General features: G+C 36.2%; 1 protein-coding gene across 4 annotated transcripts in view; it reads left to right on the top strand.

Moving 5' to 3' along the window:
* WDR72 (WD repeat domain 72) overlaps nucleotides 1-13,669 on the top strand; it is a 114,871-nt gene that overhangs the window by 66,871 nt on the left and 34,331 nt on the right. For all 4 annotated transcript variants that reach the window (XM_061446990.1, XM_061446988.1, XM_061446989.1 and 1 more), the window contains 3 exons: nucleotides 208-299; nucleotides 2,983-3,065; nucleotides 8,262-8,373. In XM_061446990.1, the coding sequence (XP_061302974.1) occupies nucleotides 208-299; nucleotides 2,983-3,065; nucleotides 8,262-8,373 (287 nt within the window). The remainder of the gene's footprint in view (nucleotides 1-207; nucleotides 300-2,982; nucleotides 3,066-8,261; nucleotides 8,374-13,669) is intronic.

Raw genomic sequence — 13,669 nt, 5'->3', positions numbered from 1 at the left:
TGGTATTTTTCAGTAGTTGTGTCTATGTCAATGCTTCAGTAGCAAGTTGTGGGTGAAATAATGCAAGTGACTTTTAAGGAGAAACTGAATTGTGATTGATAGCAATTAATATCAGAGTACCTGCTTTAAAAAAAAGAACCCTACCTTAAGATGTAAGATTTCTGTAAGTATGTTCAGGTTTCGTTTAATAGTTTCATATTCTTTTAGTCCACAGAAATCAGAATCTGTATATGACAAATGGCGAACTGTGGAAGCAATAACACATTCATTCCCCAGTTTTTATGGAGAGTTAACAAGAAGTAAGTATATAGAGGAGTGGCAATACTAGCTTTTAAATATTAATATTTTGCATGCTTTTTATTGCTGAAATACATCATTCTTCAGTAACGAAAAAGAAAAATATTAAATTCTTTTGCTTTGAGCAGGTCCAGTTTGCAAATACAGAAACTGAATTATCCAGTTCTGTGAATATCACAAAAGCATGTAAAAAAAGTTGACTGTTAAGTAATAGAGGAATCAAGGATATTTTTTCTGTGATGGCAAAACATTCAGCTGAGCTTCTAAAGATATTTTCTAGCAATCTGAAAAATAGAAATGTAATAAGACAAACACTGTTGACTTCCCCTTCCCCCATCTCCCTCATCACCATTATGTGCCTGCCCAGTAATATATACAGCCCTTCAAGCAAACTGTTGCCTTAGTAATACAGGAGCGATCTTGGCTGTTCAATAATGCCCTTAGACTTTTGGTTTAGGGCAGAATAAAGTAATCTCTTAACGTTAATATCCCACAGGCAATTGTTCACCAATCTTGGCTTTGCAAGCAAGTAGTAATTTGTTTACAATATGGAACTAAACAAGGAATATTGAAATAAAAACCCAAATAGAATATGGGTATTTGTCAGTACATATTACCTAACCATCAGTGTTCCTGTTATAGACTAAGTAATGCCTATAGACTGATAACACAAATTATTTGAAGTCAAATCTTGACCCTCTCCTATGTAAATAAGCCTTAATATTCTCCTCTAAAATCAGGTTTTAGTGTACCTTTCCTTCTCTAACTCTTCTATGCACTATAACTGTAGAACTTGTTATGATAGCAGAAATGCCTGTTTGAAGAAAGAGATGGAACATAAGTTCATGTGACAATAGAAAATAAGTAGATGGAAGGCATGAAAATGGTGTAGAGATGACTAAAACATTTGCAGACATGAAACCACTTTTATTTAGTGACCTAAAACCTGTGAAGTAATCTAACACATATGCCGTATCTCCTTGTTCACACAGTTGTTGGGATTTGCAAATTGAAATTTTATCTAAGACTTGCAGATCTCTCCAACATTTTAGGAGTGACCAGTTCTTTTACATTAGGACACACTGGACAGCAGAATGGGCAATCTTGATTCTGCTGATGTTTCTGGACTTTCTGTATCTATTTACATGTGTGCTGTGATGGGAACAAAAAATAAAAATGGGAGCCTAATGCTTTCACACACAGTATCACACAGTATGCTAGAGATTGGAAGGGACCTCAAAAGGTCATCTAGTCCAATCCCCCTGCCGGAGCAAGAACACCTAGATAATGTTACACAGGAATGCGTCCAGGCGGGTTTTGACTGTCTCCAGGGAAGGAGACTCCACAACCTCCCTGGGCAGCCTGTTCCAGTGTTCCGTCACCCTCACTGAGAAGAAGTTTCTTCTCAAGTTTAAGTGGAACCTCTTGCGTTCCAGTTTGTACCCATTACCCCTTGTCCTATCATTGTTTGCCACTGAGTAGAGCCTGGCTCCATCCTCGTGACACTCTCCCTTTATATATTTATAGACACTTATAAGGTCACCCCTCAGTCTCCTCTTCTCTAAACTATAGAGACCCAGCTCCCTCAGTCTTTCCTCATAAGGGAGATGCTCCACTCCCTTAATCATCTTCGCTGCCCTGTGCTGGACTCTCTCCAGCAGCTCCCTGTCCTTCTTGAACTGAGGGGCCCAGAACTGGACACAATACTCCAGATGCGGTCTCACCAGGGCAGAGTAGAGGGGAAGAAGGACCTCTCTCGACCTACTAACCACCGCCCTTCTAATACACCCCAGGATGCCATTGGCCTTCTTAGCCACAAGGGCACAGTGTTGGCTCATGGTCATCCTGTCGTCCACTAGGACCCCCAGGTCCCTCTCCCCTACACTGCTCTCTAACAGGTCGTTTCCCAACCTATACTGGAACCTGGGGTTGTTCCTGCCCAGATGCAGGACTCTACACTTTCCCTTGTTATATTTCATCATGTTATATTTCATCGGGCATACATGGATGTGAAACTGAAGCAGTATAACAGAGGACAAAGCTAGGTGATAGGTGCCTTACTGGCTGCACTATTCTTGATCAGTGAAAGACTGTTTTATTGAGACATACTGACCACACACTAGTATTGGTGCCCAATAGCAGGGAAGAAAACCTGAATGTGTAACTATACAAAATGTTATTTAATGTATTTTTGCATAGACTGTATTACTGGTTTAAAGGTAAAGAAATGTATTCAAGTAGTTTTAGAATTTACGTGGTAAAATCCATAGTTAAGAAGTTCAAATCTGAAAGCATTCTCTATATCTTAAAAAAAAAAAAAATAAAATGATAAAAACACTCAGTGGGATACCAGACCTGTGTTACAGGGGAAACAAAAAACAAACCAAAAAACCAAAAACCCCAAATCAACAACAACAACAACAACAAAAAAAACCAAGCAAACAAACAAAAAAAACCACAAAAAAAAAACACCACAAAAAAAACCAACCTAATCTGATTTAGGATAGGAAATGTTTAAACACTGTTATCTGGAAACTTTGTGCTTATCGCAGCCAGTGAAAGCACATTCTAAGAAGTTACGCTTTTTCAGATCTTTTCAGGTATGTCGCTGAAGCGAGAAAATTGAAATGTTAAATATCTATTTGTGTGCTTCTCACATGTCAGTTCATAAATTCTATGTTTCAGGTAAAAGTAGATATCATTCCTCAGACTTTGGGAGTGTTTCATTGCTGAAACTCATTTGTTGTTGGAGTGACCAGTCTGTAAAGGTAAGAAATAGTCTGTGTCAGTTGTTGCAACGTAATCCTTAAGTAACATTGGCTGTAATTTAGTATTTGGAATCTGTAAGTTACCTGTTCTCAAGCAACCAGATGTAACTTACATTACAAATGCCATTTTATGCTCCAGAAAAATAAAGGCCAAAATAAGGGCAGAGTCATATACCAATATATTATTACAGAAGAAACAGAAAATGACATCTTAAAGGGATAAATAATTAATCCCAAATCCTTACTTATTAGACCAGTCTTCAAGACTGGCTTAGAGAAGTAAGTTATGAGTTCTCAGGTCAGGTGAAGCTCATGCCTATTGTTAGTGAAGAATCTGATGTCTTGAGAGATAAATTACTGTTTCTTGAGAGTTGACAGGTAACTGTGAACTACTCTGAACAGGGAAATCTGGAGACCATTTTTCATTTTGAAAATATGCATTTAAATAAAGTTTTGTGGTTGCCTGAGTGAGTTAATGTTCAGGAATGTAAAACTCAAGACAGCCTACTATGACCAGAAGGGATTCTACTCCAGAAAAGGGAAATACGTCTTACAAGGTTTTTCTTTTTTTGTGATGTTACTTTTAAAATTGAATACAACTCTGTCCTGCACTTCAAGTGCAAAGAATATTTTGCAGAGCTGGGGTGTGCAGGGTTACTGCAGCAATAGTCCCCTGCTCTATTAGAAAGACAGTAGTGATTTCTGCAAATATTCACATTCAGTTGAATTCAGCATTTTATCTTGAATTTATCAGGTTTTATTATATTCCCACTGTCTGCATATCTTCCGTATTATTTCAGCATTATTCAGCATTATTCTTCCCTCAAACCTTCTCCTTTTCTCTTACAATAAGGTGTGGGTTTTTTAGCTTCTTTGAATCCTTTTAATAAAATTGAATACAGGGCCTCAGTTTCAATAGCTGCAATTGTTATGTGAAATCCATATAATCTCTCGCTGACCTGGTCAGTCACTGAAACTCTTTATAGGGTAGAGGTGTATAGCCATGAAGCTTCTTTTTGTAGCATGGCTCATTATGTGAGATCTATGTATTTAGATTTTCTGATGAATTTAGTGACTGATCAGTTTATACGATGATAATGTATAAGCTGATCTATTGTCTCTATCACAGAAGTGTGCAGGAGAATAAAGTGTGAAATAAGCTGCCTTACACTTTTGTCATCTGAAAAGACTTTAAGATACTGGAATTGTCAAGTACTGCAAATCCTATTCTATCAATGCTTCTCAAACTTCAACCTTATTCAAACACAGCTTTGTAGTTGCGATAAGCTTTGTTAACCTGCTTTGTAGTGCAGATTTTGGGTCATTTATAGCCAAACTGCCACAAGGAGTTTTAACATCCAAAATAATTTGTGATGGTGGCAGTAAGTGTGGGTATTCAGCAACCAATGATTTATATACAATTTTAGTTGTTTTTTATTTTATAGTATGGTGGCTTTGTAAAAGCTTTCTTTATACATACACAGATTTATGGTCAATTTAATAATGTTGAGCAGCCTGATTAAGCACTCATGTACGTTTACCCAAAACATCACTAGTTACCCTACTTTTAAAAACTTCTTATATCGTGGTCTTGAGCGGATGATACTAACTCTCAGACATGACCCAAAGCACTTGCCATTTATTGATTCCTCATCTCCTTACAGTCCTGTAACAGATTCTGTGCAAAAAAGAACCTTGCAAAACAGAAACCCTGCTGCCAGTGATTGATCTGGGGGTCTCTTGATCTGAAGTTGAAGGGCTGAGGGACATCCTTTTCTTTCTTAAATTCTAACGATGTGTATATTAAAAAATATTTTTCTAGGGCTTTTTGCCCAAATGATTTGAAGAGAAAGCTCGTCTTCATGTGAGTGCCCATTTTTTCAGATAAAATATACCTGCTTGTTGCTATATTCCGATCGTGCCCAGAAGTTACTTAAGTGTGCTCAACCTTTCAGATAGATACAAAAAATTCCTTGCCCTGCAACATTTAATATGAGAAAACAGTGATTGCGTTTCTGCCCTGAATTGTCCTTACTCTGCATTTAAAATAGCCAGTTACTTATCTATATCTCTGATAGGTATTTAATTATATATATATATTAATATATTAATAATACTATATTATTGCAGCTTTATGGAGCCTTTTTTGGCTGAAAGTGTGAACTTTGATAACTTTGCACAGTATTGCCTCAGAAAAACTGTTGATGCCATATTTAGATCTCTGATGTCATCATCTGCAAGAGGAATGTAGATGCTTTAGCCTTCCTCTTTCTCCAGTGGAAAAATACAGAGATTGTGGGAGGGGCTGCTGAGATTTTAGAAGTGGATGATCTCAGGACTTTCTCATTTCTTTCTGTTGATTCCTGCAGTGCACCTGTGTGTTTTTCAGTTACTTAATTTCCATTACCATCTAAACTAAGGTGGGATGAATCTCACATATATTACAATACCTTCATGTGAAGTGGTTTATTCTTTGAATGTAAAGGCCATTGCTGAGAGCAGTGCTGGTAAGCTTGTACCTTCTTCACTGATGCCCGTTTACGGTAATTTCTCTTAACAGTCTCTGGATGCATTTGTTTTTACAGCATTTGTGTCTACCTGAAGCCAACTGACTACAGTATAAGTGTCTAGACAACTCTCCTGACAGTTACTATCCAGAAATAGAGGAAAGCAGACTGGATAATACAAGTCTGATATTTTGATCTATATTTTTTTTGCTCCCCAGTGTGACTGCCTTGTGGAGGCATGTGGGAGGCAGTTTCTGCAAGGCTCAGACCCATATAGGTTATGGCCTGAGTAATAGCCAGGAGTGATGTCTATTGACTTTTCTCCTTAGTCCCACTCATTTCAAAGAGTAATACTTAGTAATTGATAAACTGCAGAAAGGAAAGCCACTGTAACTTACTATGGATGTAAGGGTACAGTTTGCCTCAACTTTTGTTCACTTGTCTTCTTGAATTGTTTTCTAGCATTGCTGCTGAGGAATCAGAAAATTACTTTTCACTTCTTATACTGTTTTTATAGATGGATACGGGCTATTTATACTTTCTCAGCCATAGGAGAAGCATAAGTTGTCGTATTTAACAATCCCAACTAAAAAGCAGCTAGTATTTATAACAGTAGTTATAATAATGGGGAAAAATGAACACGTTAGTAACCAAAAAGGTAGGTAATGTATATGTAATCCAGAAGGATGATAAAGATATAGTGGAAACTTTCCAAGAAGGCAGATGTTTCTTATGTAGATTTGTTGTGTTAGAAACAAGAACCACTTCTGGAGATTTTTAAACTTGGTGATAACAATAGATGAGGTATGCGAATTCATGGGAAAGATGCAGTGAGAGGACAAACTAAACTTGTGAAACCACGCTGAGCACTGTGGAAATGCAGATTCAACAAGGTGATAGACAAATAGCATGCAGAGACCTTCAGGTGCCTCTACAATATCATGTCGTGCCATTTGCAACAGCTTTTTATTTTGTCTTAAGATGTTAGAGGAAATGACATTACAAATGCTGCCTGGCTGGCATACACAGCACTGGCTCAGGTAATGATTATCTGATCCAGATTAGTGGCGGGTTCTTAGCAGATCAAAACACATAATGTGTGCAATTCTTTCATGTACCTCTGTAAGAAATTTGTCAAAACTTTTCCCAGGACAGTGAAAACATGTCAGTGTTTCCTTCTCTTTCTTAATTATTGTAGATGTATTGTAAAAGTCTGCTGTAAAGTCAGGATCTGCAATCCCCAAAGCTCAGGGATGTATGGATTTGTGGAATTGGAAACTGCTTTTGGTTTCCCCTGTAAAATAAAATGCTATTATAACAAGATGAAGGTTTGTGCTACATTAAAACACATAGGACTGGGTTACTTGCTATGAACTTCTACGCTGTGGACCTGACTATGGTATATTTGTCTTCAATAAAGGATTTTGTCACAAAGAATACCTACAGCCTATATTCTGCTTAATGATTTGAATTTACAAGGGCAGCTAGAAATGTGATTGAGGACAGCCAATGAATTCACTGGTCTTGATTAGTGAGATGAAAGAGTTTCTCTGCCAGGCAGTTTGTGGGAGCCTACGTATCAACTTCCCTTCATATTAAACTTTAAATAACTTTAATAGGTTGTTTATAAATATCATACAAACACAAAATGTTTATAAAGTTATTTAACTTAAAATTTCCATATCCAATTTAAACTAATGATTAAGTTGAGGTGGAGGACACTATCCTGGAAACTTCTGTCTTTCAGGAAATTTGTTGTTCTTGAAAATGAATGCCTTTCTGAGGTGGGGGGTTGGAACTGTATTTCCTTTCTGAAGGAAAAGCCAAATGAAGGGAAGGTCTGCATGTTGCCATTCTGCACTACGCTGACATTTAGACTGAGTCAGGATTGTGGAAATCTGGATCCATTATATAAGGTCTTCATATGCTTTATAAGCGTCTTAGGGTTTCTCAGTTCTCCTGGGGCTCCTCTGCTGAAGTAAAGAAAAGTAATAATTCTTTCATACAGTCTCCACACTTTCAAACAGCCTTACCACCCACGTGTGGCGCATTAGCTATTGCAAGTGCTGTTTATAGGCTGTTTATAATTTCAGCAGATACTGCTTTTGGATAAGAGGAACTTGAGGAGTGGTGTTTGCCTTTGTCTTAGACAAAAAATACAGTATTATCACATCCAAGTTAGAGGAATAGAAGACTACCACTTTATTTATAATCACAAAACATTAGTTAAACTTTTCAGGTAGGGACTAGCCCCCAAACTCCTTAAAAATTCAAAAATGCAAAGTCCTTGTTCAGTCTATGAAGCATTTTTGTACACACGGGAGGAAAAAAAGGTATTTTCGTTATCACCATGTGCTTTACTAATGCGTATTGCCATGACCCCTGGAAATGAAGGAGACAGTAGACAACTGATTCTAGTTTTGAGATTAAAAAAAATGAATTTTCAGTTAGTGGGAAGTGGTCATGATTGACAACTTCCACCATTTATTGCTATCCGGTTAATGTTTATTTCTCAATATGAATGTAGTGACGCATACTTATTGGTGTCTGAAAGATATTAAGTGTTGACTTTCTAATGACATTCAATGGATGAGTCTTAAAATTTTGTAGTGGTTATTTAAAATTGCCAAATGCTCAGATAAATAACTGAAATACTGATGTCATCCAATATAATTTGCATTCATGACAGATTATTGAGGCAATGCAAGCAGTGCTGCTGGCAGAAGTTCAAAAGACTATGAATACCTTCAGGAAAACAGCAATCTGCAGAGAGCCGTTTGCCATAGTAGAGAATGGAAATGGTAAGTGGCAGACATATACAATATATAAAATAACATTAAAATGTTTCTTAACCATGTAGGTGGAAGATTTATTAGTGTATTCTTTTAGAAAAACTTTCTGTAGTACACAAAACAAGTTAAGAGTGAGTTCATAATATTTTATTTCTGTGTAAGACAACCCAAATAGCCTATTTCTGACCTTATAAGGCTATGAGTTTTCTCATGTGATTGTCAACAAGTTAAAAGACTTTCATGCTCTCGCATCACCTCTGAACATTAAACAACAAAACATAAAGTTTCTTTGATTGTATGATGCAAATAAAGGAAGCAGTGTGTTTGAAATAAAATCAATAAATCGTATTGAAAATAAGTTTTACAAATATCTAAAACAACTGTTCTTAACCTTGTTATTTGAAGGTTATTCAACAAACAACTAGAAAATTGCTTTGCTAGAATAAGCACAGTGTTCATATACATTTATACTGGCTAGGACTTTTTTTTTCATACCCATGATCTGAACTACATAAATATAACCTCTAAAACAGTGGATTTTTGACATTCTATTTTTCAGCAGCTTAATGTATTCTGGAATAGACGTAAAACATACGGGAAGACTTGGGAAAGAGATGTTACACTGAGTATTTAATACCATATTAACTTTCTTTTTCCATTTGTGTTTTACACGGTTGCATTATCTACCACTGTAAATAGCACAAATATTTTTGGTTTAGTTTGCATGGTTTTCTAAAATGCACTGCAAAACTTGATGGGCTTATTCAGAACCGAACAACTTTTTAGTGGTTTTTAATATGTTAGAGTAAAGCTACAAGTGGCATGCAATGATATGCAGAAATTATTAAAAACCTGTCCTAGAGTAAGTTCATGACCAGTGTAATTACTAAGACAAGTAATTATGTTAGTCTTAGCCATTCACCTGATAGGTATATCATCTTATTAAATACTCTGTATGTATGGGTTGTACAGTAGGTATCCTCTTGTGCAATGTCAAGGTAAAGGTCAAATATTGTTTCAGGTTTTTAAGTCATAATTCAAGACTGGGATCATGCACTGTGACCCAAAGTAAAGGTATCTGAATCTTGGCTGCCAACATCAGTGTATTGCATTTTTATTTAATTGCATTTAATAGTTTTGATATGAAGATGTTTAAACCTAGTTTAACTCAACAGATTTCCACTGAAGTCAGTAAAAGTTTTCTTTAAAAAGACAAACAGAACTTTCAGGATTTGACTTTCAGTTTTTATTATTTTTAAAGTTTATAGGATATTATATAGTTATTTTTTTCTTTCAGAAAAAGAGCTCCTAACTCTTTAGGGAGCTCTTGCATCCTTACTTCATGGTTAAGGGTGGTAGTATTTAGACATCATCTAAAATGTAATGTAAAGCATGCCAGAGAAAGGGTTAACCGTGTTCTCTCCTAGTACATTCTTTCAATGTTGCTAAAAGGAAATATAAATGCAAACAGTTGCAATTTCTTTATGTTAATGTCAGAGATAATAATTTTGGACCTTTTCCAAACATATTGATAGCAATCTTACCATTGATTTCTGCAAGCTTTGCTTCAGTTCTTCAAAGAAGCTGAGGTTTTCCTTTATTTTTTTGACATTCATCATCATTCTGAAAAAGTACATTGCTCTTTATTCCTTCTTGCCTCCTTCCTGAACACTGATAATCTCTGGTTAATGGTACCATTTAACAGGTTGTCAGCATGGCATTGTTTTCCACTGCCATGTGAGTCAGAGGCAGTGATTTTACAGTCTTAATCTATCTGCTTTTACGTGCATAAACTAAATTTACTGGCATTCTTCATTCATTTTTCATTTGTAGTATTTAATCTTATGATATGCATATGTAGTCTATACCTAGCCATGTGCAGATCTACGATCAGATGAAAAATGGTGGCAATACCACTGTTGTTATTCAATAGCCTAGTGATAGGATACAAACAAATTGGATAGTCCCTCCTGTAGCTGATTTGAACCTGTATCTTCAACAGTAATTCATTGCTTATGTTCAAGGCGTTCTGCAGTGTCATCTACAGAAATTGCTTCACTTTTAATGGGAATCTCAAAATATTTGCAAGGGTGAGAGTTAGAAATGAGATTCCTTTACACCTAAGTATGTTGTCTGTAGGACTGTGATTTCATTTTAGCTACCGCACTGAAGCATCCTTGAATGCCTATTTCTTCTAATGCATAGGGAGCAAAAAACTCTTATCTGAAATACCTTTATAGTACACGAGTTGTTCTGGAACTGTGTGACTCAGTTTTGGTTTTTTGTGTAATGTGAAGAACTGAATTTATTTACCTTTTAAGACAGCTGAGGATAAACGTGTTTAAGATGTTAATGCTTAGATATTAAATTGGGAGACTGATATATGTGATGTTGCAGCATGCCAAGCTGAAAAAATGAAAGGAAAGCATAAAGTACAGGCTTTATTCCTAAATACAGAATGTTATTTTAACTGCCTCTTGTATTTGTGAAAAATGTAAATGTGAAAAATCACACCACCAAGACTAGCTTGCATTAAATTCTGGTTTGCGCTTAAAAATTCCCAGTTTAAGCAACTGCTAATGATTCAAGCTTTTAAGTATATTTGAAAGCTATTAGCTATGCCCTCGTCTTTTGTATGTGGTTTTGGAGCTCTTTAAACTATTCAATTAAATAAATCGGTTCTTGCTTGAAAAAAGCTTCTCCTGATAAATACCAGAGTGAAATTAATGGTGGCAATTGAATTCCATAGGTTAGTGTAAAAAATTGTCAAAGACTTATCTAGAATATAATAATATGTTTTGTTAAAATGAGGAATCCATTCAGTAATGGTAAATCAATGAAAGGCGGGATATAACAGCTTCTGTTCACTGGAGAAGTGTAGTGACCTGCAGCAGAGGGTTTCAAACACTTCTATTGTCTGGGTTTCAGAAATCTGTCCAATTGCAGACAACTTTATGTCAGCTCTTAGGAAGTCATTCTTTGACTGTGTCTTTCTGTATAGCAAATGAATCTTCTTGCCTGTCTGCAAAGTATTAAGGCTTTGTTAAGGAAGTGCAGATAAGGAGAAGGGTTGTTCTATCTCTGGTATTTTCCTTCATACTGCCATTTTGTTACAAGCTACTGCCTTTTCATATTAGTCCAAATATACATTCTGTCTCTGTATTTAAACAAAGACTCAAAAGACAGCCCTGACAGCCATAGTCTGTTTGGACCATTGATAGCACAAAGATTATACAAGATTGCAATGCTAGCTTGTACTTGGTTGCCTGATTGTTCGAGAAGTAACTTTTAGGGACATAAAATGCATTGAAATTCCTTGTTACTGTAGCCACATTACTGTTTCCATTCTGGTGAAATACTACATGCCCAGAAAACCTGAACATCTGATTAATCAAGTTCAGGCTTAACATTGTGCATACAGAGAAGTGCACATCTGTTCTCATATCCTTACATTTCCCATTACTGTGTTAGTTTCAAGGTTTTTTGGGGGCTTGTCATTTAGATAATGTATTCAGTCTTTGAAACTGCTTGCCTTGCTGTGGCTGGGTTCCGTATCCATCATGAAACAAGTAATCAAGCAAAATACAGAAATAGGTGTCCAGATGACTCATGGAAGGATTTCTGATAAACAAAGAAGATAAGGCCAAAGAGGAGAAGGAGAATGGGATAGAAAGAAAAAACTAGTAAAAGGGAGAAGAAAAAATTATAGCAAAAGCATGGCAATGTGAATGTGTACAGAAGGTTAGCAGTTCTCTAAAGGAAATCACAAGCAGGAAGCTGGTTGCTGACTAAAAAGCTCAAGAACAGCATTTGATCCTTTCTCTGGTTGATAAAGGTTCTTGAGATTAGTAGGAACTAGGAAATGAGTGAATTTGGACAGTGTGCATAGCTTTTTTTGATTGAAATTGAGAAAAAAGACCATTAAATGCATAAGCAGTTAAGAATCCACGTATCCCTGCAGCATGGGTTTTGAGGAGCATAAGCAAAAATGCTCATTTCTTAGCACACTGAAATCATGTGAAAGAAAAGGACAATTCAGTTGTCTGAAATAAAACCTGAGACAATAAGAAACATCTTTTGTTATGACAGATATCCTAAAGCAAAGCAAGTGAAGGATTTTTCTTAGGTTTTATAACCTATTTGTGAAACAAAGTTTACTGATTTTTGTTTTCTTTTTATATGAAGAAGTCTGGAGTATGCTAAGATGATTTTCCGTATGCAGGCTGTTCTAAAGATTTTATTGCTTTAGAGGAACCAATAGTACTTCCTGCTGCTTTCTCAGACTAGCTCAATTTTTCAAGGGTATTGAGATTAAGTATCTTCAGTTTGGCATATGAAGATCTAGAGTATGTCTGCAGGGTTTACGTTTGCACTGGCCAAAAAGCGCATGCAACAGGACGAGTAGATTGTACTTAGTAGTGATGAAATTTCACTTGCATGCACCCACCCTAAATTCTTTCCAAGAACATTCCTGCATCTATCAAAACTCTGTTTACAAAATGTAATGAGAGCTGATCTGGTTAGGTCAAAGTAGAGTCCTGTTCATGGAAACTGAAATCTGAATCAGGCCACCATTGTCATGAAGTAAGCAAAGCTTTTGGTTAAAATGAGTGAGAATGCCGACAGGAAGAAATCTTTACAGTGGGAATTCTTGTCATCCGTGAATCCTCCAAAATGTCTAATCTGAAACGTCCTTCTGAGCCTCACTGTATGTCTGATTAAAGCAAGTAGTGTTTAGAATGAAACTGATCAAAACTGTCCCTTTTCTTACACAGTCTCTGTGCTTTGAAGCATGTCCAGACTTTGGTTTTAGAGCAACATCTGAGCAAACCACTACAATCTTACTTTCTTGCAGTTGTTACTTTTCATCTGGCTTGACTTTTGGCTTCAGATCTCTTCCTGTCTGGCATCTCTCACATTTTTCCAGTTTAACCCTCTTCCGCTGTATGTTACATCTTCCACATGATTTACTTCAGGCTGATCTAAAAGAATTGTCGGGCAGGCCAATTTTGTGTGTGTGTGTGCGCACTAGCAATAAGCAGTGTAGGAAATAATTGTGTGATCAACATTTCATCACTATTAGTGAGAATTAAATTCATCTGTGATCTCATTTTTTCAGTGAAACAGCAAACCAATTAATCTAGCATTTGTTTGATGAATGGACTTTAAGTTTAAGCTGGTGACAGCAGTAGCTTTCCTCTGCACTGAATATGCATTAAAAATGAGTGTATTGTATCCTAGTTTCACATTACAAATATTTCCAGTAAAAGAATACAAATCAATGTTGTATTTCACCATCTAACCT

The sequence above is a fragment of the Pezoporus flaviventris genome, unplaced genomic scaffold, assembly GCF_033815535.1.
Source record: "Pezoporus flaviventris isolate CSIRO_AGI_PZ_B2104156 unplaced genomic scaffold, CSIRO_AGI_Pfla_v1 ptg000006l, whole genome shotgun sequence".
NCBI classification, from domain to species: Eukaryota; Metazoa; Chordata; class Aves; order Psittaciformes; family Psittacidae; genus Pezoporus; species Pezoporus flaviventris.
This window is presented reverse-complemented; position numbering and strand designations above follow the sequence as displayed.